At 51.3% G+C, this 25,456-nt stretch overlaps 2 protein-coding genes across 2 annotated transcripts; one reads left to right on the top strand and one right to left on the bottom strand.

Moving 5' to 3' along the window:
- Positions 1-657: 657 nt before the first annotated feature.
- ZIC1 (Zic family member 1) lies at positions 658-4,064 on the bottom strand (the record flags this gene model as incomplete). The annotated part of the gene is made up of 3 exons (XM_080825046.1): positions 658-855; positions 1,529-1,692; positions 3,083-4,064. 3 exons carry the CDS (start codon positions 4,062-4,064, stop codon positions 658-660), a joined length of 1,344 nt encoding a protein of 447 aa, XP_080681172.1.
- Positions 4,065-10,251: 6,187 nt separating this feature from the next.
- Positions 10,252-23,855, top strand: ZIC4 (Zic family member 4; the record flags this gene model as incomplete). Its single annotated transcript, XM_080801483.1, is given in 5 exon segments — positions 10,252-10,365; positions 10,367-10,387; positions 11,554-11,638; positions 18,150-18,767; positions 23,368-23,855. Coding segments are annotated over 5 exon segments (1,326 nt in total).
- Positions 23,856-25,456: the final 1,601 nt, after the last annotated feature.

Below are 25,456 nucleotides of genomic sequence, written 5' to 3'. Positions count from 1 at the left end.
TCTTGCCATTCAGTACAAACAGTTGGCTTTCGGCCGCCCACCCCCCACCCCCTCCCGCCCGCCCGCCCGCCCGGCCCCTCCCCCCTCCCCCAATGCAAAGACCACAACGCCACGAACCCACCCGCCCGCTCCAACCGAGATATAACTATTTACAGAATCCAACAGTACAGTTTTAAGCTAATAATTCTGTATTTACAAGAATGCAAAGTAAAACAAAAACAAACAAACAAAACAGAAGCCCAGAGAGCCTGTTCGATTCCGACGAGAAGCTGGCCCTCGGTCGGGGTTGGCAGCACTCGGACAGGCAGCCGCCTTCTCCTCGACCACCCTCCCGCCCCTTGGCTACCAAACCTTTGCCAACAACAACAAAAAAAAGAAAACAAAACAAAAACCAAAAAAAAAAAAAAAGGAAAAAGAAAGAAAGAGGAAAGAAAATAAAGAAAAAAAAGGAAAAAAAATAAGGGTTTGGGGCTTTCTTTCTCTTACTCGGTCCTGGGTCTATTGGCAGGTTTAAAAAAAAAAATAGGACTGCGGTGTCTGGGGCGGGGGGAGGGGTAGGGGGGCTGTGTTGATTCGCAGGGTTCATTCAGTAATATTTTGTGTACGTGTGTGTTCAGTCTCTTAAATAGGGTTTTGTTCGGTGTTTTGTTTCTGATTTTAAACGTACCATTCATTAAAATTGGAAGAGAGCGCGCTGTGGCCGGCTGTGTGGTGGACTGCGGAGGAGGAAGGCGACAGGGAGCTGGTGGTCGGGTTGTCTGTGGAGGGAGACACGATGGTGGGCGGCGTGGAGGACTCGTAGCCGGAGCTGGCGGCGGGCGAAGGCTGCGAGCCCTGCGAGGAGGATTCGTGGACCTGCGGGAATAAAGTCGCGTTTTTACGGAGATAAAGAGCCCGCGCGGCGGCGGCCTAGGACGGGTGAAGGCCGCGTGCCGTCTCCCCACGCAGCGCTGAAGCCCCTTGAGCTCGTGGGAGGCCTGACCCGCCGGACTTAGGCTTGGTTGCCCGCCTCCGCCCCGCAGGGCTCCAGGGAGGGACAGCGCCCCCGGGACTCACAAAAGAAAAATAGATCTGGGAAGGGGGAGGCAGGATTTGAGGCAAGAGTTGGCGAGGGTCCCTCCTGCAGCCGTTGTACTTTGCTTGCGCAGGTTTAGGTAAGCAAATGATTAGGTCTGTGTGCAAGAGCCCAGCACTTCTGCCAAGGCTGCCAGCTACAATGGCGGCAGCTCCCGCAGAGTCAACGCGCTGGTACAGCCCTGGCTACCTCCCTACCTGGGCCAAATTCAGTCACGTACTTCCTTCTTTTTACTTTCATTATTTAAAAGTAAACTTAGAACACCCTTGGGTGCCCTCATGACCCTTTCCAGCCCCCGCCTTCTCTGCCCAGCCGCACTCAGCTAAGTGGAACCTTGGCCTCTCTGCCTCCGCCAGCTCCTTCCACCACCCGGCTGCCACTCGCCGCTAGGCCCTGGCAGAAGAGCAGAGCGGGTCCTGGCTCAAAGGCGGGCAGCGAGAGCGCGGCGATTACCTTCATGTGTTTGCGCAGCGAACTGGGGTGCGTGTAGGACTTGTCGCACATCTTGCAAAGATAGGGCTTGTCGCTCGTGTGCACGTGCATGTGCTTCTTGCGGTCGCTGCTATTGGCAAAGCGTCGGTCACAGCCTTCGAACTCGCACTTGAAGGGCTTCTCCCCTGGTGCGAAGGCAAGAAAGAGAGAAGTCTGATGATTAACAAATCCTGCGGGTATTTTTAAAATTTTAAACAATGATTTAAAAAATAATAAAAAAAATAAAAAGACAGCAGCTCAGTGTTAGTACTTTGCAAGTTAAAAAACCCGGGTCTTCAACAAAATCGTCTATCTGCAGTGGGATTATAAATATCTGAACTACTTTAACTCCTAATCCAATTACATCCATATTTAATTTTTTTTTATTATTATCAGTGATGGTAGTTTTTCTAGATCCCAGAGTGGCTGCTGGTTTTTCTGCCCAGAGCTATACAGACAACTTCGGGCGGCTTCTACCTAGCTCTTGCTTTCTAATTTTCACATTGAGAACTGATTCTCCTGCTGTTTTGCTCTTCTCTCCTCCCCCTACCCCCTCCCCGACGCTCCGCACCCCCCTCGTCGCCTCCTCCACCCCACCCCACTCACACTCACATTTTATAAGGTAATCTGGGCCGAGAGCTCGGCGCCGCAAATTCTTCCTTCACTGGCTTTAAACCCCAAGTTCCAAACGCGGTTCACAGAAATCACCCAGGCAAACCAGAATAGGGAAGCAGACAGGATTTCTGGCCTTGCTGGCGCTAGGAGCCCGGAATGGCCTGCCGGCTCAGACCACAGCCTTGAGCTCGCCGCGAACTTTTCTTTTAACTGTTCCTGGCTGGTCTCTTTATTTTTAAAGGCTAATACAGAGCATTCGGTGTTTTGAAACAATCTCATAAAATCTAATTGACAAAAAAAGACTTCTCCGCCTTCTATTGACTCTCCCAACTCTTCAAGCTTACTCAAAAACAAGTCACTACTAAAATTGGGCTCTTTAAATATGCATAAGCCTCCAAAAGCCTCCTCAGGCCCAACTTATTTGCTTTCAATACCCCCCCTTCGGTTTTTGTTTCTTTCTCTGCGCCTTCATCCCACCTCCTCCAATTTCCTTAGTTCCTTCATTTGAAAACATCTTCACTAAGGTGCCTAGAGGTAGACGGTAGCCAGAAGCAAATGTTTAGATTTGTCTGCAGCTGGAGCGGCTGGCGCCTCCGCCGCCGGCAAGGACCGGCCACCTCTCCTGGCATTGCGTGCTGCAAGGGCTCCACAAAGCTGGGCTTGTCTTTCTGCACTCCCAGCCTTTTTTTAGCCCTCATGTAAAAATCTATATTCCTAGATACCTCTTGTCCGATCCTCTCTACACCTCTTCGTAAGTTCAAGCCTCAAACTAAAACAGCGCACACTTTCACTGCCTGCCTGCTGGAACCTGACGCCCAGAACCAACCACGGCCCGGTTTGTGCGCCCCGGCGGCTGACTTTTGAACTTCGGGTCCCAGGCCCAGGATGGGGGGTGGGGGCTCAAGAACGGCGGTTTCGTACCTGTGTGCGTCCTTTTGTGGATCTTTAAGTTCTCAGAACGCGCGAAGACCTTGCCGCAGCCGGGAAAGGGGCAGGGGAAGGGCTTCTCGCCCGTGTGCACGCGGATGTGGTTGACCAGTTTGTATTTGGCTTTGAAGGGCTTGCCCTCGCGCGGACACTCCTCCCAAAAGCAGATGTGGTTACTCTGCTCAGGTCCGCCGACGTGCTCCACGGTGACGTGCGTGACCAGCTCGTGCATGGTGCTGAAAGTTTTGTTGCACGACTTTTTGGGGTTGGCCAGCTGCTCGGGCTCGATCCACTTGCAGATGAGCTCCTGCTTGATGGGTTGGCGCATGTAACGGAAGAAGGCGCCAGCGCCGTGATGCGCGGCCATGTTCACGTTCATGGGCCCGTAACCGTGCAGCTGCGGCGCGGCATAATGCTCCGAACGCGGGCTGGTCACCTGGCCGTACTGTTCGGGCCGCGGGTACATGTCCCCGGAGAAGCCAAGCCTCATCTGCCCGTTGACCACGTTGGGCGACGCGTGGCCCGCCGCCTGCTCGTGAAGGCCAGGGAAGAGGAGGTGGCCCGCGGCGTCCGTGTGACCGTGTGGGCCCCCGAAGCCTCCGGCTGAAGCAGCGAACAGACTGTGTTGAGCGCTGGCTGCCGCTGCCGCGTCGCCAAAGCCCCGGTTGCGGAACAGAAAGTCCCGCGTGGAGTTGAAAGCTGCGCTCGAATAGGAGCCGACGTGGCCCGGGTGGTGGTGATGGCCCAGGGCCGCGGCAGCCGCGTAGCCGGGGGCCTGCGACGTGAAGGCCGTCTGGCCGGCGGAGGCCAGCTCGTGAGAGCTGGGGTTGAGCTTGAAGGCGCCCATGCCGTCGGCGAACGGGTTGATGCCCAGGCCCACGTCGCGCTCGGCCACGTCGCCCGCCGAGTGGTGGCGGGACGCGCCAAAGGTGGTCACGCCGATCGCGGGGTACTGGGGGCCGGCGTCCAGGAGCATCGTGGCTGCTCGGGGCGAGCCCCGGCCTCCCCCGCCCCCCCCACCCTCGCCCGCCGAGGAGGGAAAATCAGGAGGAGGAGGAGGAGGAGGAGGAACGGGAGGCGGAGGAAGAGGAAGAAGAAGAAGAGGAGGGAGGAGGAGTCGACCCACCTCGCGAAGTCCTAGCCCGCAGGCAGCGGCGCCACGCGCCGGGACGCCCGCCTGACCAAGCGCCTGGAAGCCGGACGGCTCCGGGCCGCAGGCAAGGCGGGCTCCCGCGCCCGCCAAGCAAACCCCGCCGGCCCGGCTCGCACTTTTCGCCGCTCAGTCTCTGCCGAGAGGACCCTGCGTCAAGGCTGCCCAGGGAAAGGCGTGGAGCATCTCAGCCCCCCAAAAAAAAACTTCCTCCCGGATTTGTAGCATAGAGGAATGTGAGCGCCGGAGCCGCTACTACTCGCCCTTTCTCCGCCTCGCGCCGTATGCCCCTCCTTACTTCTCCACTAGCCCCTCGCCCTTTCTTTTCTCTCTCTCTCCTTTCTCTCACGCTCGCCTTCTCGCTCCTTCACTCTCCTTTTTCCCCCTCTGCTTTTTGCGGAAAAAAAGGGGGGGGGGAGAAAAAAGAAAGAAAGAAAAAGCCAAAGAAAAGGCGCAAATCATGCACAATATTGTCTTTTGCGGTTTATCTTCCTGGGGAGAAACTTTCACCTCCTCAGCCGGGCGGTGAGCGCGAGACTGATAGCAGCAATCATTCCTGCAGATAAATGAATTGAAAGGACGACACCGTCCCCCCCTTGATGAATGGGAGCAGGGGGAGGTGTCACGTGCTGCTGACGCGGGCGCCCATTGGTGTGCCCGCTCTCCCCCCGCCTGCAGCCGCCGCGCCAACGGAGGGCGCGCCGAGGCGCCGCGCGCCGTTCATTGGCCCGCCCGCCTCATCAATCCCAGGTATTGTAAAGCGCTTGACATCCCCTTTTGACAAACAGGGCTGCCAGGAGTAGCAACTTTTTTTTTTTTTAAGCCAAATTTTTCCCTCTTCTCATGGAAAAATTGTTTCGCCACGATGCCTTTTCCTTCTTGCAGTTATATACACTCTCTCCTTTTATCCCCCCCCTCTCTCCCATTCCCTCTTCTTCTCCCATCCCCTCTCACTCTCTATTTCTATCTCTCTCATCTTTCTTTTTTCTCTATCTTGTCCTTCTTCAAACCTGCTCTTAGCTAAGCGATTTAGCTACTCGGGGCGTCTCCGAGAGTAGGAGGTGGGGATGGGGCTGGTAAACACAGGCACTTCCAGAATGTCCCGATTCAGCAACTTTCTTTTCTTTCTTCTCCCCTCTCCTCCCCAGCCCCTTCTAGGGCAGCAAAGGAGGCTTTTGTTATTTGCTCCTTTTGAAGTTTGCTTCCCTCTAGCCTCGTCCCCCTCCTGTTCATAATTTAAGATCTCGGTAGCACACAGGCACTTGGCTAACTATTTACAAGAAATGTGATTTCTCAGGGTAATCAGTTGCCTCATTTTCTCACTTTTATCAGATCGATAAGGCTTCCTGCTCTCCCCGCCGCCCCCCCCCCCTCAAATAAGCACAGGTGGAAGAGAGCTCTTAACTTTCCAGGTTGTTGAGAAGGCATTTTTTGTGTGGGGGGGGGAATTGGAAACATTGTTGCAGAGTTGGTGGGGTTTTTTTTCTTTCTCTCCAGTGTTATTCTTTTTTTCTTCCTTTTCCCTAGTCTCCCTGGTCTGCCCCCCACTAACCCCCTCCCTCTGCACTCCTGTTCCCAACCGAGGCCCCTTTCATTCAGGTAAAACTGTAAATTTCCCAACGCGCCATTGTTCTTCAATACTGCCCAAAGCTCTCTAGAAATCCCCGAATACTTTTTTGGTATTTAAATCCCCGATAGATAGCACCAATGTAAATTTTGTGACATTCAAACCTTTTCTGGTTCACAAATCAGTCACCCTTGTCACAGTTATTGAAATTCCGCAACTCGCCACACCAGGACGGTGGAAAAAGCGGGCGCGGTCTTTGTTGCCGACCAGGCTTTTGATCGCCAGAGAAAATTTACTTACCTTCAGATGAGTGAGCAGAAAAAGAAATAACACTCCCTTTGATTTAGTTAGGAAAATGCAGACATTTGGATTCAGTGCAAACATACAACACTCGCTTGTTTTCGCGATGCGGCCCTCGATTAACCTGTCTTTGCCCAGCGCAAAGTCTATTCAACAACTGCGCGTAGTTGCTTTTTGTCCCGTCCACAAAGAGCCATTGACTATATATTAAAATGATTGTTGAAAGGTAGAGGAGTATGGCACTTAAAAGCAGGGGGAAAAAAAATCCCTGTGACTCAATCAATTAAGGCGGGCAACATTTATGCATTTCAAAAAATGCACGCAGATGCGGGGGGTTGGGGGATGAAGGCTGCATTTCTCGCAGCTCTGTTTAAAACCCAACAGCCCGAGCCGGGCCGAGGGTTTAGCTGAAGCGTCTGCATATTCATTAGGTCTAATTATTTTCTAGTAAGGAAAACACAAAAAGCCAAGAGTCGGAATCCTTCAATTTGCCCTTTGTTTCTAACTTCATTTGGCTTCTTTGCAGCTGAATCAGAGCCCTAAACTCTTCTCAGACAAAGAAAACTCAACTCATCCTTTCACTAGCGGCCCCGTTGGGAAACTCACCAGTTCCCCAGCGAGAGGAAAATGAAAATGAATATTTTTTTGCCTAGTCGCCCGCGCTGGCCACACTGGCTGGAGGAAGGCAGGGTCAGTGTCGGCCTCTTCTTGCCTTTTTAATTTTCTGGTCTTTTCATCGACTAGATTCTTGCTTGGTGTTGGCAGGCTGAATTGCCCTTTCCCTGGCTCTCTCGGCTCAAAACTCAACTTGTGTATCTGGGATGGTTTCCCGGTGTCTGAAGGGACCTGACCAGCATTTGTACTTATTGTGCTGGGAAATAGAAAATTGAGAAAGAAAAAAAAAATCATATGTTCTGCTCCAGCAACAAGTCTGAATATAGCAGCCCAGCATTCCCTGCCAACTTTGAGTGGAACCAGTATGGGGAACAGAGGGAAAGGGCTAGGACTCAAGGGGTGGTTTTTCAAAACAAACAAACAACAACAACAACAAAAAAAAACCCACAAAAACAAACAAACAAACAAAAACTATTATATGGTTTGTTCAAAAAGATGTATCAGAACTACTCAGTCTTCTCTGCTGTCTACAGAGGAAAATTGAATCTTGCCTCCACTGCAGTTGTAAAAACCTTATTTGCAAGGAGAAGTTTTCTCTAGAGGCTGTAGTGCTCTCACTAGGGAGAACAAATATTGAACCCACCTCGCCTGCCGTTCAAAAAAAAAAAAAAAAAAAAAAACAAGGGAGGGGACCTGAGGGGGAATGGTAGCCGTTGGGAGGGGGAGAGGGAAAGTAATTCTTCAAAAAAGAAAAGTCAGTCTTCTCTCTCCAGTCCGTGGAAAATCCAAGGGGGACGTTGACAAGAGGGTATTTTTAGGAAACGCTTCCAAATATTCAGGGTAAGAGTGAATGTGAGGGAAAAAAAAAAAAAAGTTGTGGGTTGTAGAAGTTATCAAGTGGGATTTGCGGCGCTCTCTGCAGGAAACGCAAGCGGCTCCAGTTCAAAGCCACATGCACCAACGTGACATATAAGCCATTAAAATATCATCCTGACGGCTCATTTCTGCTTCATCATACATTCCCTAACTGCTTCCCGAAAGCTGGAAAAGGAGAAATGAAGGATGACCGCCTCGCTGGAACCACAAAAGAGAGGCTTGGAGGGGTTTGTGGTTCCCCCTCCGCCACCCCAAAGTGATGTGCAGAAATGAGGAGATCCCGGCAACAGGTGGAGCAGGGTAAGTGCCTGAGTCCAGGGGGCAGATAGACGGAACCTCTACCGCCAGCAGCTGGGTAGCAAGCGCCCTTAGCGGGGCCAGTGGCACCCAAACCCCACTGGGGAAAGAGGCCCAGCTAGACTTTCTCCCCATCCCCTCCCTCACTAGCCCCCCAACCGTGAGTATAGGCCCCACCCCACTGACACTGAGGGGAGGAGGGGGCCCTACCGCGGAGGGGCAGCGCTGGGGATGAGTCCATCTTTTCTTCCCAGGGAGGGGGTGGGCAAGGAGGACGAACGGGGCTCCCACTGGCACCCGGACCTAGAGCAGCTCGTTGCCCACCCGCCTATCTTCCCCTCCTTGTAAACTGCCTGGGTGCCCCATTGTGGGCACAAGAAGGGGAGTCGTGGAGGAGAGCTTCCTTTGCTCCAAGTGAGCGGGACCCTCGCCAGGAGAAGGGCCCTGCAGGCAGCTTCTCTCCCTGCTCCTGCTAGGATGGCAGGGAGGAACTCGGCTTCCCCTTTCCAGAGTCAATGGAGCTAAGTTAGCCTGGCAGGCAGCAAGATGATGGGACTTCTCCGCCCCAACCTGACGGCAGATGCCGGCTGGGTCGACGATGGGGTCGGGATCCTCGCCCTCGCGCATCCTGGTTCTGCCTTAGGACGTTGACCGCTGGGATCCGCTCTCTGCGCGCGGCCGGCCATGGGTTTGGGATTTGGATTTCTTTCTTCCGAATGCGAGCAAGGGCTATGACTAGCTCTCTGGGGGAGCAGGCCGCAGCAGCCTAGAATTCTGGGCACTACCTTAGACATCTAGGGACACAGGAAATTAGGGACAAGTGAGGCGGGAACAGAGTTGGTTTGTGAAAGAAAGCTAGGACTGCCTCAAAGGGTTGACCGGGAAGTTTGGGGTTGATGAATGAGGTGGGCTGTCCGTGGGGACAGCTGGGAGCCAGCGAGGTCTTGGGAATGGAGAAGGGGCATTGAGGGGCTTCACCTTGGCTGGCACTGTCTGCAAGAGACTCCCTTTGGATTCCAAGGTCACATTTCTACCCTCTTACGGACATCGTCGGCCTCAGAGCGACCCAAAGCGAGGCACCAACTTCCTTCCCTCTATCTAGCTGCGGGCAGGTGGGGGTGCGGAAGTGTTCAAAGGGAAGATTAAATGTCTCGGCTGATCCTTCAGGCGACTCACTAACATAGACTCTACTCTGGGTACACGGAGGTCACCCAGCCTTCAGCCCAGAGCAGGGAAACCCAAGCTAATTCCTCTAGGGAACAGAAGAATGAGAAAAGGCCAGCACACAACCCAGCCTCGCTGCCCGACTTCCTGGGGCTGGACAGCCGGATGGAGGGAAGTCGGGGAGATGCCGGGGCAGCTGACAACAGCAGGCCGCCAGCAGAAGCCCGATGTCTTTAGGGTTTCTGCTTGAGAGCTCCCAGGCTGGCTGAAGGGCTCCTGCTCTGCACCCGCCCCAGGTGAGCTGTGGCTAAAAGGCGGGCATGCCTTTGCCTGTGCGCCTGCGGGTTAATCAGTGTGGAGCAGCATTGATGGCTCGGGGACTGAAATCTCTGGTTTGGGAAGTGGACTGTAGGTGACCTCTGACCTTGGGCAGGCCTGCGCTGTCTAGGGAGACCTCACAAGGTACAGCTTTGGTGTTCCCCCAAAGGAAAATTGTGCCTTTTGCGTGTACCCAGGGGCCCATCTGCTTGGCTCTCTCCCAGAAAGATCAATTACCATTGTTGGCTGGCACTCCTTCCTCTCCTCAAGGTGTGAGGAGGAAGGTAGATTCCAATAAGTCTCCAGGTTGTGCTCCTGACTCCTGAACAAGTGGCCCCGGGAGTGTGAGGAGACAAATCAGGAGCAGTCATTTGAGGAAAACCTCACCAGGCATTTTCAGAGCTTTTATATCTCTGGGTTGGTGGGGATCTTAGGTTCAGGGGCCCAGGGATTGCCCCCATAGTCTTTCATCCCACCTTCAGTGAGATAACTGGCTTGCTCAGTGGACTTAGAGTTTTAACCAAAGGAGACAATTTTTTACCCTGATTCCCTACACCAGTCTGGTGATGGAGCTACTACAGAGAAGCTTACAGTGCCAGTTGCCAGTCCAAAGTCCAGCCTCTGCATTTGCTGGCATGCCTGTGGGTTTGTAATGCACAAAAGACTGCCAGGATCTGGGGGTAGAAGTGACCCAGGCCTCTTAAGGGGTGAGGGGAGGGACTTGGGCAACATTGTTGGTGGACGGGCCTCTCTAGGGAAACTCACACCCATTTCCCTCTGAGGCAAAAAAGTAAATTCTATTAGTTCCAACCAACCAGGACTTTTCCCGTGCCAGACATCCTGCCATGAGGAAATTTTAGAGCGGGTATGCCCAGCATGCCACCTTTCTGTAGGAATGTAAAGTTGGGCCTCCTTTCTTTCCTGATTTGTGCAGGAAGGAGCTTATTATTTGGGGGGACAGAAGCCTTTTGGGTAGAAAGAATTGAAAATAAATAAAACCCTCTGGGAAAAGGTGAGTCTATCCGCTGCCCCCACCCCTCAGGCTTAGACCTAGGAAAGAAGGGAGATGGAAGGGTGAAAACACACAAGCTAGTTTAAACCCAGATTGGGGGTTGAGGGAGAGAGAAAGAGATCTTTGAGCATAGAGAATTGGAAAGGCTTTGAGATAGCAGAGCCCCATTTGGATTTGGCCTGTGGTTCAACAAGTTAAACAATCGCTTGTTCTGTGGGCTGGAGTGTCAAGACAGGCAGACGTCCTCATTGACAGAGGGCGTGCTGTGTTTGTCCAGCCTGAGACCTTTTCAATGACTGTTTGTCTTTCTAGGCCAAGCGAGGGTTGGGGCAGGGTGGATCGACTCTGTCTTGCTGTTCCACTGTCTTTAGCGTTGCCTGACAGATGCAAAGGTCCTCAGGATGGGTTTCAGGCTTTAAGATGGCCAAAGCCTTGGTAGCATTATCCACAAAGTGAATTTGATAAGGGATACAAATATAACAGGGGGTTGGGAAAGTATTTCTGACATTATTAACTAAGAAATGGAGACAACTAGGACCAAATGATAGAAATGATACTTTATTTTTCTATTATGGTGAATTTTATATTAGCTTCAAAAAATCAACCAATGATGATTTCCAAATGGGTTTGGAGGTGGAAGTCATATGACGGTAAATGTTCCCATATCACTATGGGCAAGATGTACAAATTTACAAGGAAGTTTCTCTCTTCTTAATTCCAATACTTGTACCTCAGTTTTTAACCTAATGTCCCAGAGGACACACAGCCCTCTCCGTTACATTTCACTAAATTCAGAAAACTTAAAGAAAATAATGGGAATTTCTCATAGAATAAATTTAAATTCTAGAAGTCAGAGGTGTTTGAATGCTGACTTGTGCTTAAATTCTATCTACAAGGGAAATCAGCAAATGAGTTACACCAGAGAAATATCGAGTAGGGAAAAGATTTTTAACATTTTTTAATCACAAAGGCTATGTCATTTTGCAATAAATATGGGTAGTTCCCACCAGAATCCTCTTCTTCCACTTTTAAATTTGAAAATGGTCTATGAAAGACTGGAAAGACTCTTCAGACCAACACTGATAGATTCTGGCCTCACAATCTTGCCATGCAAACATGTATAAAATTGTTTGACGAGTGACTGTCCCTTTTTTCTTCCCAAACAGGTTCAAAGTCAGAAAATGAGATATAAGACTTCCTTGGTGATGAGGAAAAGATTACGGCTTTACCGAAACTCCCTGAAAGAGTCTAGTAAGTTAAAATTCTTTTTTGAATATTGGTTTGTTTAAGTTATTTTTTTAAGTGGGAAGTTTTGTTTTGTCTTTTAGTTATGTTGGGTTGTGAGCTTGGAGGTGTTTCTTGAGTTCCAATGAAACTGAGAACAACACCTTGGTGTTTGATGCATTTGCACACAAATCAGCTACACAACGTCCCACCAGCAGCCAGCTAATCCCCCTCAATGCCTACTCATCTGGACATTCTAGAATTAATATTTGACGACTCTCTCATTGAAACAACAACCCCTGACCTTCTGTAGTTCCACTGTCACATTATTCTATGACATATTCATCTTGGATTCATTTCCAGACAATTTGATTGGAATGAGGTTTGACATGTATTGGCTTCCATGAAAGGAGCAGACTTTGATCTTGGTGATGGGGTTTACATGATATGCATCATCTTTACCAGGGACACCAGCCTTCTGCAATGTGGCGGCAACTATGTTCCCACAATGTGGTGTCTGAACAGGGAATGACTGACAGCTGCTCTGTCAGGAATACCTCCATTGTGAAGAATTTAATTTAATATTCCATTTAGAATAAGCATATGATTTGGGGTTGGGTGTTTTCCCTTCCAGGCGCTTCTAGTTTCCCTCATTTCATTCAACTACACCACCAGCTGATGGTTGCCTCCAAGGTATTCCCTTGTTGGAAGGAAAAGCAACCTTCTTAACAAAAGTTAAATGGACAACTCAGGAAATGGCTTTCTTCTATTATTTTTGGGATAATTTGATAGCAGAATTCTCAAGAGACATGTGCTTATTATGTAAATTCAGTTGTTTTAATTCCTCAGTGCTGTTCTGGAAGATCCTTTCACCATGTTTCTTAATCTTTTTTTTTTTTAAGATTTTATTTATTTATTTGACAGAGAAAGAGAGATCACAAGTAGGCAGGGAGGCAGGCAAAGAGAGAGGGGGAAGCAGGCTCCCTGCTGAGCAGAGAGCCTGACAGGGGGTTCCCTCCCAGGATCCTGAGATCATGACCTGACCCGAAGGCAGAGGCTTAACCCACTGAGCCACCCAGGCACCCCCCATATTTTAAATCTTTTGTCCAAAGATATTTAGCAGAACCTTTGCTTGGAAATTAAATTTTATCCAAGTATATATTTTTTCATACTCAGTTCCATTAATGATGATTAAAACCCAAACTTCCATAGCTGAGGAGAGGAATAGCTTCCTTTATGTCCAAAATCTTAGATCTCATCTCCTTTGTACAATTTGGGCTAGGACATATGGTGGGCTCCTGGGTCTTAAGTTATTTATTTATTTTTCATAAGACTAGAGACAACCTCTCACTGCAGGAATCTAAAGTCTGTCTGTGAATAGCCTATAAAGAGACTTGTCCCTTGTTTTGGTGACAACCTGGCTAGAAACAGGGAAAAAGGACTGAACAAGTGACAGCAGATCTAGATGCAGAACATTCAGACAAAAAGGCTTGCTCTTGTCCAGGCTCTGTGCAGTGGCCATCAGCTCCTGGGATCCTGCTCAAAGCATAACCTGCAACAGATAATCATCATTTAGCATTTCTCAAAATATCAAAGTAGAAAAATAGCCCAGCTATTGATCTGAAATCTCCCCTATTTCTTTCCTTCCAAAGGAGAGAGGTCAAACATTTCCTTTTGAAGTCAGTAATGGAAGGAGCTCTGGCAGATGGTAGGGCCACCAAATGTCATATTTCTATACAACAGGCCCCCAAAATCACTTTGACCAGGCTGAGGTGAACAAATGTGCTTAGGGCAGGATTCTGGACACTGGACGGATGTTTGGTGTCTGGTGGTGGAGCTTGTTCCAAACAGCCCCCTACAAAAGCCTCCAGAGCTTCTTTGCCTTCTGCTGAAGATCTCTGGGCTGCAGAATATGTCTCTTTTTTTCTGAAAATCAAGCAGGAAAGTGAACTCAACAATGCTGTAACCCCCAGCATGGTTAGAAATAGAATGATCAGCCAAGCATTTGGTACTGGGAGTCAAGGTGGTGAGATAACTTTCTGAAAGAGAGGAACACCACTCTTCAGCTTGCCCTATCAAGTCAATGAAATCTGGACTCTTTCTTAGCTGGCGCTGGAAGACTTAAAGAAACAGCTCTGAAAACTAAAACACTTCTCCCTGCCATCAGTTCCCCACCTGTCATCTACAGTTACCTGGATACTGCTTTAGAGATTATTTCAGAGATATGCCTTGAAGATCCTTATGTAATTACTCTGAGTTCCCTGTCTATAAATGCTAGTAGGTAAAATGGGTTTGTTTTTTCCCCATGTCTCTGTCCCTGGGAAAATGTTCCTTTGGGAGAATTCCTGGCCCATTTCTGTATTTAGCCAACATGTGAACCATGTGGCTCCAAGGAATTTTGTAAGGATCAGGCAGCCTTAGTGACCTGCAGGTCAAGTAACCTCTGGCTACTCAAGCAGCATCTATCCTGGATGGGTCCATATGTTTTTAGTACTTCAAGAGAATGCTGCATCTGGGAAGGAGCTCTATGGGGCCAGGTTACTGTCAGTGAATTTGGCTGAATCAGACCTATCTGCCCTTTCACTGTTGGCACAAAAAGCCACACACATGTTCAAAGTTTTTCAAGGGTAAAGTTAGTATGAGTATGCAGCATACTAACACTCTACAAGTATAAAACCTCTGCTTCTTATCCCCAGAGTCTACAAAAACAGTGCTTAGAATTCAGGGGTCCACAAACTTGGAAGGGGAAAATTGTATCTTTATTTTCACCACCTTCTAATGGATAGTTACAGTTTTTTTTTTTTTTTTCCTAACACATGTGTTGTTAACAAAAACAGGACTATTAGAGTTCACTGCCATCACAAGGCTTCCAAAAGTGTCCATGGACTAAAACAACCTAAAATACCCCTGTTTTCTGCTGTTATTCAAAGCTTTTGATGCAGTGAAGTCACAGTATATATATTAAGAGATCCATTTTTGTGCAAATCAGAGATTTAATGAAAATAAAAGTGGATGATGAGTTTGATAAACATCCTAAACAGTAGGTTGCAGATCACAGAGGTCCAGGTGGAAAGGAAAATATTTTTATTGCTGGACTACTGCTGAAGTATCCCTGCACTTAGGCCTGAATGCTGCAGGAGAAGCTGACTAAGCTCTATGTTGAGAGATGGTTAGGAGAAACAGCTGGAGAAGGGATCCCAGGGAAGAGCACACTCCTTTTGGGTTTGGGGGGTTTATATTGTTTTTCTGGGTTTTTTTTGGGGGGGGGGTTGTGTTCGCCTGTTCATTTGTCCTTAGAAGGCCTTCATGAGTTCAGCCCAGACTTGCCTAGACAGCTGCAACATTCAACAGACATCTGAGTTGGGGGCAGCCTTGAAACCACTCTGAGACCCAGCCTGACCATCATGTTGAGGAAGGGAAAACAAGACAGGGGACAAGAGAGGAGGCTTCTGTGAGCAGAAGGGTAAATTCCAGAAAGTGAGAGTATGGGAGAAGGTAAAAGCCAGGAAGGAGGCAAGTCCTCAAAGCCTAGTCTCAACACTAAGTAGAAGTCCTTGGTTTCCAGAGCAGAAGGAATTTGGCTGTTAAAAGCACTCCTTCAACATTTTCTTCTCTCTTCTCTTCTCTCTCTTCCGTTCCCTTCCCTTCCCTTCCCTCTTCTTTCTTTCTGTGTTTTGTTTTAATGCTAAGGCATCATCTATTGGTTGCATTGCATAAGCTCTTCCAGACGGCCAGAGGAGCAGAAAGACCTGGACTTGTTAAAGCCGAGGGAAAATGTGGAAGTTAATCCCTCCCTAAGATGCGACCCGGAGCAGGGAACAAAACATTAAATGAAGAAAGTCTCAAAGAATCTGCCAACCATTATAAATAAGTTAGTTATTTTTTTAAAGATTAGATTTATTTGGCAGAGAGAGACAGTGAGAGAGGGAGCACAAGCAGGGGGATTAGGAGAGGGAGAAGCAGGCCTCCCACCTAGCAAGGAGCTACAGGAGGGGCTCCATCCCAGGACCCCAGGATCAGGACCCTAGCCAAAGGCAGATTCTTAAGGACTGAGCCACCCAGGCGCCCCTAAGTTAATTATTTTTAAAATTTTAAAAGAAACCCCCTTTACTAACTAGGAAACATGTAAGAATAGTTCTTGGTGCTGGGGATGGGTGGGACAGCTCAATCAAGTCCGAGTCAGACTTCCTTGCAATCTGTCCAAACTTCTCACATCTGCTAGGGATACAGGGTCTTTTACTAAATCCTTTAAACTTCTCTTAAAAATCCAAGCCTTTCTCTGCTCTGGAGTCACTTTCTATGGCCTCTAGAGAAGCCCAAGTACTTAAAGTTGGCATTTTTGGCTACAGAGAGCAAGGCAGGCAACAGAGCGAGCAGCCCTTTAAATCGCCAAGCTGTGCAGCCGGCCCTAGCCAGTCCGCGGCGCAAACAAAGAACACTTGGCTATGCTAGGCCAAAACGGAAAGGGTTTTTTTTTGTTGTTGTTGTTTGGTTGGTTTTTGTTTGTTTGTTTGTTTGTTTTTCCCGCCGGCCAATCCCCACTCCAAAACTATGGACCCTCAGCCCCGGAGGGCGTCCCGTGAGAATAGGCCGTGGGTCCGCAGTCCCTTGCACAGCCTAGGAGGGGAAACTTGGCGTCCACTCTTCTCAGAGCCCTGAAGGCTAGCGAGGAGAGAGGCAGAGTCTCCGGCCGCAGGCAACAAGTGGTGAGAGCTGAAACTGGAAGTGATCCCCCAAGGTCCTTTCCCAAAGGCTCCATTTTGCAGCAGGGTACAGAGCTCAAGACCGCAAACTGACTGGGGAGACCACCGGGTGAGGGAGGACCTGTTTCTCCTTGCAGCATGCCCATCGCCTTTGTTTCTTTGGCCACCCGGTCCTCGAGACGAAGGGATTTGTGGCGAAGAGGATTCTTAGCCCCCCTTGAGAGGGTAACGTCTTGAGAGGGTAGTGGGTTCGAGGTTTGTGTCTTCCAGGTCATCACTGCCTCAGGCCCACTCTGGCTTGAGTCTGGGCGGGATTCTTGGGCTGGTACTTGCAAGGAGCAGGCAAGGCCAAGTGGAAAGAATAGAGTCGGGAGGAGGGAAAGGGGAGGGAAAGAATAAAGAATCCAAGGAAATGAGAGAAAGAAATGAAGGACACAAGAAATTTCGGCGAAAGCGAAAAAATAAAGCCCAAAGGCTGCTAGGCTAGGAGTTCGTCTGCTCCGGGTCGCATAGTCTGCAGTCCCTGGAAACAGGCCCCCTCCTCCTCGGGCTCCTGGGACAAACTGATGAAGCAGGCCTCCATCCTCGCGCGCCCTGAGCTGCCCTTCAGCCCCGGTAGGGCTGGATCTGCCCGTCTAATAGCCGGCGTACTTTACGTACAGTGCAACATCCCCTCCCTGAAGTCGTGGTGAAAGAAGGCAGAGCTCAGCCCCGCTCACTTCCAGGAGCAGTGAGGCAGAGCAGATCTACTCAGCTTTCGAGAAAGGAGGGGGAGGGGGCTCAAGAGGAGAGAAAAGAATCCGTGCCCGGGTCAGAGCGCATGAGCAGTAGAAGCAAGAAATGCTGGGGGGTAGGGTGGGGTAAGGTGGAGATGCGCGGGAGCAGGAGTGAGAGAGAGAAAGAGGGAGAGAGAGAGAGAAAGAGAGAGAGAGAGAGAAAGTGCGTGTGTGTGTGTGTGTGTGTGTGTGTGTGTGTGTGTGTGTATCCGCGTGCGGCGGGACCTGTCATTGCTGACGTCGGGCCGGGCTGCGGGCCAATAGGCGACCTAGGTGATTGTTCCTCTCCGCGGGCCCGGGCCGTGGCCCGGAATCTCTATTCACTTCCTCACGCGTCCCGCTGCTACCTCTGTAGTGTACTGGATTTCAAGTAGACATTAAAGACCACGGGGAGTGGGTGGGGGACACAACCAGAAACTTTAGGGGAGAGAAAAAAAAAAAAAACTTTGCATAAGTTTCTTTGTGGTTGTTCTTTCCTCTCCCCGCTGTCGGGTGACTGGTGTGAACCGCCTGACCTAAGGGAGCTCTGGGGAGCCCGGGACGGGATGTAGCAGGCCGCGCTTTCCCAGACGAACTAGGCACTGAAATTAGTATATATAATCCGGAGGCTTCCGCACCACTACCACCTAAAACATCACCATTTGCCTCACGTTCATTCCCCCGCAGGGCTCCGAGACCCCGATCGCCCCAGGGAGTTGGCTGCCAAAGCACGCTTGGGGCTCAGGTCGGACCCCTCCGGAGCAGAGCCCGGGCCCCCCAGAAACCCACACACTCAGCACTGCGCGCCCTACTGCCCCTTCCACCTGCCCCGCAGCCTCCATCCTTCTCCCGCTCATGGAACGGCAGGGGGCTCTACCGAACTGCCGCCCAGCCTGTTCGCAGCGGAGGCGCTTGGCCTCTCGCTGTCCACTCGGTTCGCTGCCGCCTCTGTCTGGCTCCCGGTCCTGGTGCTGACGGCAGAGGCCGTAGTGTGGCTGGGCTGGGCCTGCCCCCCGGGGCCCGTTGGAATGCTCAGCCCACGCCGCCCGTTCTCACGAGCGCTATTTGTCTCGACAACAGGTAGCAGCTCCGGACACCATGGCCCCCAGCTTGCTGCCGCCTCCAGCCCCTCGGTGTTCCAGGGCCTTCAAGAGCAGCCGCCCCAGGCCTCCCCCAGCGGCACTTTGAACGGACTCCTGCGTCTGGGGTTCCCTGGAGACATGTACGCGCGACCCGAGCCCTTTGCGCCAGGGCCGGTGGCCCGCAGCGACGCCCTGGCAGCTGCCGCGGCCCTGCACGGCTACGGGGGCATGAACCTGACCGTGAACCTCGCCGCGCCCCACGGTCCCGGCGCCTTCTTCCGCTACATGCGCCAGCCGATCAAACAGGAGCTCATCTGCAAGTGGCTGGCAGCGGATAGCCCCGCGCCCCCGCGCCTCTGCTCCAAAACTTTCAGCACCATGCACGAGCTGGTCACGCACGTCACGGTGGAACACGTCGGCGGCCCGGAGCAGGCCAACCACATCTGCTTCTGGGAGGAGTGTCCGCGCCAGGGCAAGCCCTTTAAAGCCAAATACAAACTTGTAAATCACATCCGCGTGCACACGGGCGAGAAACCCTTCCCCTGTCCTTTCCCGGGGTGTGGGAAGGTCTTTGCTAGATCAGAAAATCTCAAAATACACAAAAGAACTCACACAGGTCAGTATTCGGCACTGTCTGTCTCGTGCGGACCCTCTGGGGAAGCAGGCGGCCTCTTCTGGGCCCTCGGGGCTGGATTTCCTCAAGTTCCATCTGGGAGGAGGGGGGATTTCTTGGTGTTCCATGAGCCAAGTCCATAAAATATTAATTATGCCCTTCTATTAGAATCACAGAAGTTTCCTGAGGCTGTGTGTGGGGAGGACAGTGCAGGATTTTTGCTCTTGGGGAGGGGGCAAGTGTGAACGTGCTTGGGTCTCTGTGTGTGATAGTGTGTGTTCCCTATCATCGAGTTTGATTTTTCAGGTTTTAAAATGGTACTGTTCCTCAAAGTCCTAAAGACATAGAACCAATTTAATTTTCCTGATCTATTTAGAATCCTGTCGAAGGTATTCTTCCATGGGGTGGCTGACCACCACCTGAACTGAGGGGTCATGAGGCCGTTGGTGCCTTTAAGATTTAGGGTCTCATGGGCTAACTTTGCCCCCGTTTTGGAGCCTTGGTGACCTGACACTTGGGACATTTGACAAACCTTTTTGCTTCAGCAGAGATCCAAGGAGACTCATCTACCTTAAATGTCATTTACTGAGCTGTTAAGTGAAATGGGGACATGTGTCAACCGCATCTGTTAGTTCTAGTTAAAAGAAAGAAAAGGAGCCTGCTCAGGAGCATGCAAAGTTGAACTCCTCTGGCCAGAAGCATCTCTAATTAATGCAATTGCAAGGAGAAAGTTTTCACACTTCCCAGAACAGCCTGTGAAGTTACATTAATTAGTTTAGCAGCCAACGTTGTACTCTACCTAGCTAGGGTTTTCCTCGCCCAAACTCTCTGGAAGTTTAAGAAATCAACAGCTCCCCTCCACTATTTTGGGGGTAGGAGAAGGGGACTAGTGGGGAGAGAAGAGGACGAATTAAGTTTCAGGTTGGTGCCTCACTTCTCTTACTCTCTTGGAGCTCTACCTTACTCACCTCTATTATTGGTGGAAATATCGGCAAGTATTAGTTGAAGGACTCCCCCAGGCTGGCACAGCTGGGGAAAGAAATTAGCAAAGCCCGCTTTCTCTCCCAAACCTTGCATCTCAGGGAAGGTCCCTGGCCTGACACTGGCACAGGAGGAATCCAGACCAAAGTTCACTCATAGTATCCTACTTTAATTACATAGCATATCTAGAAATGTACAGTTTTACTAACTGTTTCCAGTATCCTTCCCCCCACCCCAGGCGCGCAAGCATTTGTTCCCCTTTCCCAACCTCCGAGTTTTATCCCGGGGGAGGGGAGAATTGAGGCCCCATCACCTCCCACAGTCTCGCTACTCCAGGAGCTGACGGCCTGTACTGCGAAGATAGACACCCAGTCCTGAGCCAGAGAAGGAACTCATTTTTAATGACAGGGTTTTTTTTAAACAAACAAACTTTTACTGCTCTTTGCCGGCCTACTGTTTGAAGTCCATGAAGCAGAAAATGGTTAAATTCTTAGTGCAATCGACCTACAGCAGAGAAGCAAGTTCAGTGCGCCTGGGCTGGCTCAGGTTTGCGTCTATTCAGGACAGAATTCTAAGTGCGTCCTTTCCGCTGGCAGTCCTGATTCATTATCGCTGGAGTTTAAAAAAAAAAAAAAAATCTACTGAGCCTCGCCTGCTCCGGCGTTTCCTTCAAACCCCCCTCCTAAGTAATGAAAAGAGAGAGAGAGAGAAGAGAAACAAAAAAACAAAATGTTTCTCAAATGGCAATAGACCTCACTACAAATTATTCATGAAGACAGTTCTCGATTCAACAGGAAAATAATTGCCTTTTCAAATATTAATGGCGTTTCATTTCCTCGAGTCGCGGAAGCGGCGAACAGGAGCTGATTTCTCAAGAGTTGAGATTCTCCCGGATCTGAATCCCGGGCCTGGCTTCGGAGGCAGCTGCCCCAAGCCCATGCCGAAAGGTTTCACTTTGTGGCGGTCACAGCAATCCCGGAACAATGGTGCCGCCGCGAGGGAGATGCGGGCCAGTCGCTGCGCTCCACCCGGACCCCGCCGCCTGCCCCCCTTTCGGGGGCCCTCGGCTGTGGAATTGCCCCACCTTTCTAGGCAGTCTATAGAGAGAGGCAGGGCTGGGTATCCAAGGTAGAGAGAGTCTGCGCCGGGACACAGACGCTCGATAACCTGGCCAAGCCACAAGTGCGAGAAAATGGCGCTAGCGGAACTGCGCCGCAGCTTGCGAACTTTTGTCAGGCGGGCTTGGCGCAGGGCCGGGGAGGAGGCCTCTCCCGGCTGCTGAGCCTCAGGGAGGGGACTCCGGGCCTTTCAAGACTTAACCCCGGGCTAAGGTTGAGGCCGCTCGGGACCCGCTGCAGGGCCCTAGCCCAACCCTGCCTCTCCACATCTACCCACCCACCCATCCAGGGCGCAGCGCCTAGATCTGGTGGGAAGGAAGGGGGCGGGATGCAGTGCATTGGGGGTGGGAGTGGGGGCGCGTTGTTGGGCAAAGAGTCCAGGGAGCCTCCTGCAGCTGGGGAGAGGCCGGGAGGGCGCGGGGCAGGGGGCGCGGCCTCACCTGGCATCCCTGGGGCCTCCGAACTTCCAAGCTGCTCGAATCACCTTCAGTGCCCTGTTTTTTCCCTCTGCTCCTCGTCTGGGATGAAATCATTGTTTCTGTTTTACATGAATGTCCAACGAGGTGCCCACAAATGGGATAAGTGTGTGTGGGAATATTTGGGGAGGGGGGGCAATCAACCTCCAATTCTTTTCCTCCTCTGTGTTCTCAGCAAATCTTGTTTTCTTTTGCAGGCCCTGAACTGCATGGTTCTTGTAAGTGATTTTAGAAAGAAAAGAAGGAAGGGAGAAAGAAAAGTTTTAGTTTTGCAGATGCCAAAAGGGATCAGAGGGGAGAAAATAAGGGGCAAATAGGGACACTGATGTATTCTCCATCTTTCTCGTTTTTGTTTTTGTTTTTAATAAAATGGTACCGGCGTGCCGAGAAATAGCAGAGGCCAGCACCGCCCAGTGCTCCACTGTACTAGCAGTACTCCTGCAGGGTCAGGACGCAGCGACCGGTCGGTGCCAGAACCCTGGGCTCACAATCCGCAGCTGCACCGAGGCGAGGGTTGTGCGCAAACCTTTGACTCCGCCTGAGCTGCAGCCTGGCTCAGCACTAAGGTCTTTCTTTGTTCAAACCTGCCCCAAAGCACCCGTCTTTCCTGGGAGCGGCAGGAGAAGCGACCACAAAGGCAACAGTCCTCCAGCCATGCATCTCTTTCTTAGCCAGACGCCTGGTAGCCTTTCTCTCAATCTAGAGCGCCCAGTGGCATCCATTTGTTTAAGACGCCTAGATACTTCCTCCCCACCTTTCCACAGCATCTGCAGCTCCAGCAGGAACCTGGGCTTCCAGGTTCTTGGGGTCTTTTCCACCCCTACATTGCAGCGAATCCAGCCGCCGGTGAGCTCCGGGATTGGGGCTCGGTCCTCGGCGAATATTTCCACCCTAACGCGCGCTCGCGCCTTCCCGCGGCTCTACAGGGGATCGCACAGCGGATCCGAGCCCCAGGCGGGTCTACCCTGGCTGCCCGCTTGTCTTCCCGGCCTGGTCTTATCTCAGCAGCTGCGCTCATCCGGAAACCGCCGAGCTCAAGAGTACGATTACGCGAGAGGCCTCGGATCCCGCTTGGCCCAGGGAAACCCTGCAGCGCCCGCCTCTCAGCTCAGACCTGCGAGGCCCGACCGCCGGGCGTGGGTGGTCTGGGGAGGCTATTCGACCTCTCAAGTCATTTTGGACTGGGAGAGCCGGCTGCCCGCGGCAGTGTCTCCGGGAGGCCGCTAGAGCAGCGTAATAAAATATTATTGCCGGCGCGCGTAACTGGAGGGATTCCGGACGGTTTAGGCAAGATTTGAAGAATGCTGCTAAATGTTTGCCCTCAGGGGGTAGAAGGGAAGGGGGAGGGGGCTCCATTTCCCGTAAAAATCGCGTCTGAATTGAATCATTGCTCAGAATACCTTTCCCTGCAGCACGAATCCACATTATGCATATGCCGTATGCATGGGCTGCGCATCTTTAAATTATTCCATCGCCTTGGCGTTTGCACAAAACCTACTTTAGGAAACGGTTTGGGCCACGGTGGGGTGTGCGCGGGGTGAACCGCTGGATGGTGTGTGTGTGTGTGTGTGTGTGTGTGTGTGTGTGTGTGGTGGGGGCGGGGAGAGAAACGTTTGGCTAGAACCAGCAACTTTAAATTAAGCCGATGCTAGCTCCTCAGTCAACTTACTTCGGGCAAAGGTACTTCTTGGCCCCGGGTGGGGAAATTTGGAGGAAAACAACCGGAATGGATCACGATGGAAACTCGACAAAGATGGAGTCTTTGTCGCTCCTCCTCCTCTGTACCCTCCCCCACCACCCCCTGGCCCAGGCGGGAGAGGGGGAGGGGTGGCGGCGTGCTGGAGGAAGCTCGGTGCGCGTTATGAGCGGGAGAAGGGGGTGCTGGTCCTGAGAGGCGAAAAGGAAGGAGGTTTCTGAAAATCTTATGTGGGTCTTTTCTAAAAAATGAAAAAGAAATTGAGAAGGTCGGTGAGGCCGGGCCGGGGCCACGACCCACGCACGCTAATGTCTCTGCCTTCCCTCCACCAGGGGAGAAGCCCTTCAGGTGCGAGTTCGAGGGCTGCGAGCGGCGCTTCGCCAACAGCAGCGACCGCAAGAAGCACTCGCACGTGCACACGAGCGACAAGCCATACACGTGCAAAGTGCGGGGCTGCGACAAGTGCTACACGCACCCCAGCTCTCTGCGTAAGCACATGAAGGTGCACGGGCGCTCACCGCCGCCGCCTAGCTCTGGCTACGACTCGGCCACGCCGTCTGCCCTCGTGTCGCCCTCGTCGGACTTCGGCCGCGAGCCCCCAGTGGCCTCCTCGGCGGCGGCGGTGGCGCGTGGCGCCGAACTGAGCGAATGGTACGTGTGTCAGGGCGCCGGCCCCGCCGCAGCTGCCCCCGGCGCGCCCCCAAGCCCCCAGCCACCACCTGGCCCAGTCGCCGCTACCGCCTCCGGTATTAGGGCTGCTGCTGTGGTTGCCGCTTCTGGTACACGGACTGCTAGTCTCGGCGGGGTTATTGAGGCTTGAAGAGAGGGTGAGGAAGGAAGAAAGGAAGGGAAGGAGGGAGAAAGGAAGGTAACCACTAAAGGTGTTAGAGCTCGTATAGGGTATTGATATAATGTCCGTTATTTTGAAATACAAATATGTAAATATGGTTCCCGTATTTATTCCACAGTCACACCCAGCACCCTCCACCCACTCACACAGACACCCTCGAGACTGGGTGGCCCCAGCATTCGTGTAGAGAAAGTACAGAAAGATACAGGGAGAAGGGAGAAAAGACACATTAGAAGAATTTATGTGCAAACTTGGCAACTGCAGGTGGTGAAATTAAGATCACAAAGTCCTCTCCTGGTTCACAGAATGAGAAATGTTTTGCTCAAGGCCTGGGTGGCTCGGATTGCCACCCCTACTCTCTTCCCAGCCCCCATTCGGAGTCTCCTCCAAAGTTGCAATTGGTGGCAGAGGGAATTCTGAGCCGATATCTTGCCTATTTCCTTCTACTTTTGCCTCTCTACCTTTCCCCACTCCTTCAGCTATTGAAACAAAAATGCATAAGCCACAGATCCCAATTTTTCCAACTACTTATAGAAAGGAGATCAAAGGGAGAGGGTTTTAAGCACCTAACCCTGGCATCATGTGCCACTCTCCCACAGACTGGCTCAAGCACACAAATTTATCTGTCTGCCTGTCTGTCTGCCTCGTATACATTTTATACTTGGGGTAGGATGTGAGTCCTAACAACAGAAAATGGAGACAAAAGAGTGCTAGAGGGGCTTTTGGATTCAGTACTCTGAAGACTCAGGGGACCAATCACCCTCTCCCCACAACACCCCCCCCTTGTAGAGGTGCTGCCTGTGGAATATTGTGGGTGCTTGGCGCTGGGGGTACAGAGTGGGCCAATGACGTCGCTGAGCCAAGGCCTCCACAGTGAAGGGATTTGGCCTAGGCAATAGTGTCTGGATAAATCACACCAAAACAAAACAAAACAAAACACACCTCACAATTGTTGGTCTTATTTTTAAAAAGCTGTGCATGTGGTGGGGAGTAGACAAGAGATGGCTGCAATGATAAATATTTTAAAGGTAAACACCCAATGGATCTAGATTGAATGTGTATTCTACACGCTGGGTACCAAGTCCCCAGATAAAGAACCAGATGTTGGTGGCAGAGGAGAGGAAAGTCTTTGCAATTGTTGCCCAGCAGGGGAGAAATCAGGGCCTGTTTCCCAGTCTACCACCCTCTGCAGGGAGGATGGGGCTACCCTAAATCCTTGCTAACATGAGGGAGGAGAGTAGAAAAAAAAGAAGGGTGGGAAAAGCTTTGGTAGCCCTATCCCAATCCCTTAAGAATTTAGACATAGGTAGGGCAGTGGTAGTCCCACCTAGGGGGAGGCCCCTAGACTGCCCAACAAACAAGTCCTGGTCCTGCCACTCTGCTGGGTTTTCTTCTACACTCTTCTCTTCAGACACTATTAGACAATTTTCACTCCTGCCCTGCAGCCCCATTTTCATCAGATAAATGATGTCCTAACTGTAGTGGGATTGTTTTCATTATCCCTAATAAAAACCAGAATATTCGAAATATATCCTTAGCGAATCCATACTTGTGGAAGTGGTACTGTAATC

This window comes from Martes martes, assembly GCF_963455335.1.
Source record: "Martes martes genome assembly, chromosome: 1".
NCBI lineage: Eukaryota > Metazoa > Chordata > Mammalia > Carnivora > Mustelidae > Martes > Martes martes.
The sequence above is the reverse complement of the archived record's forward strand: the minus strand, read 5'-3'. Positions and strand labels throughout refer to the sequence as shown.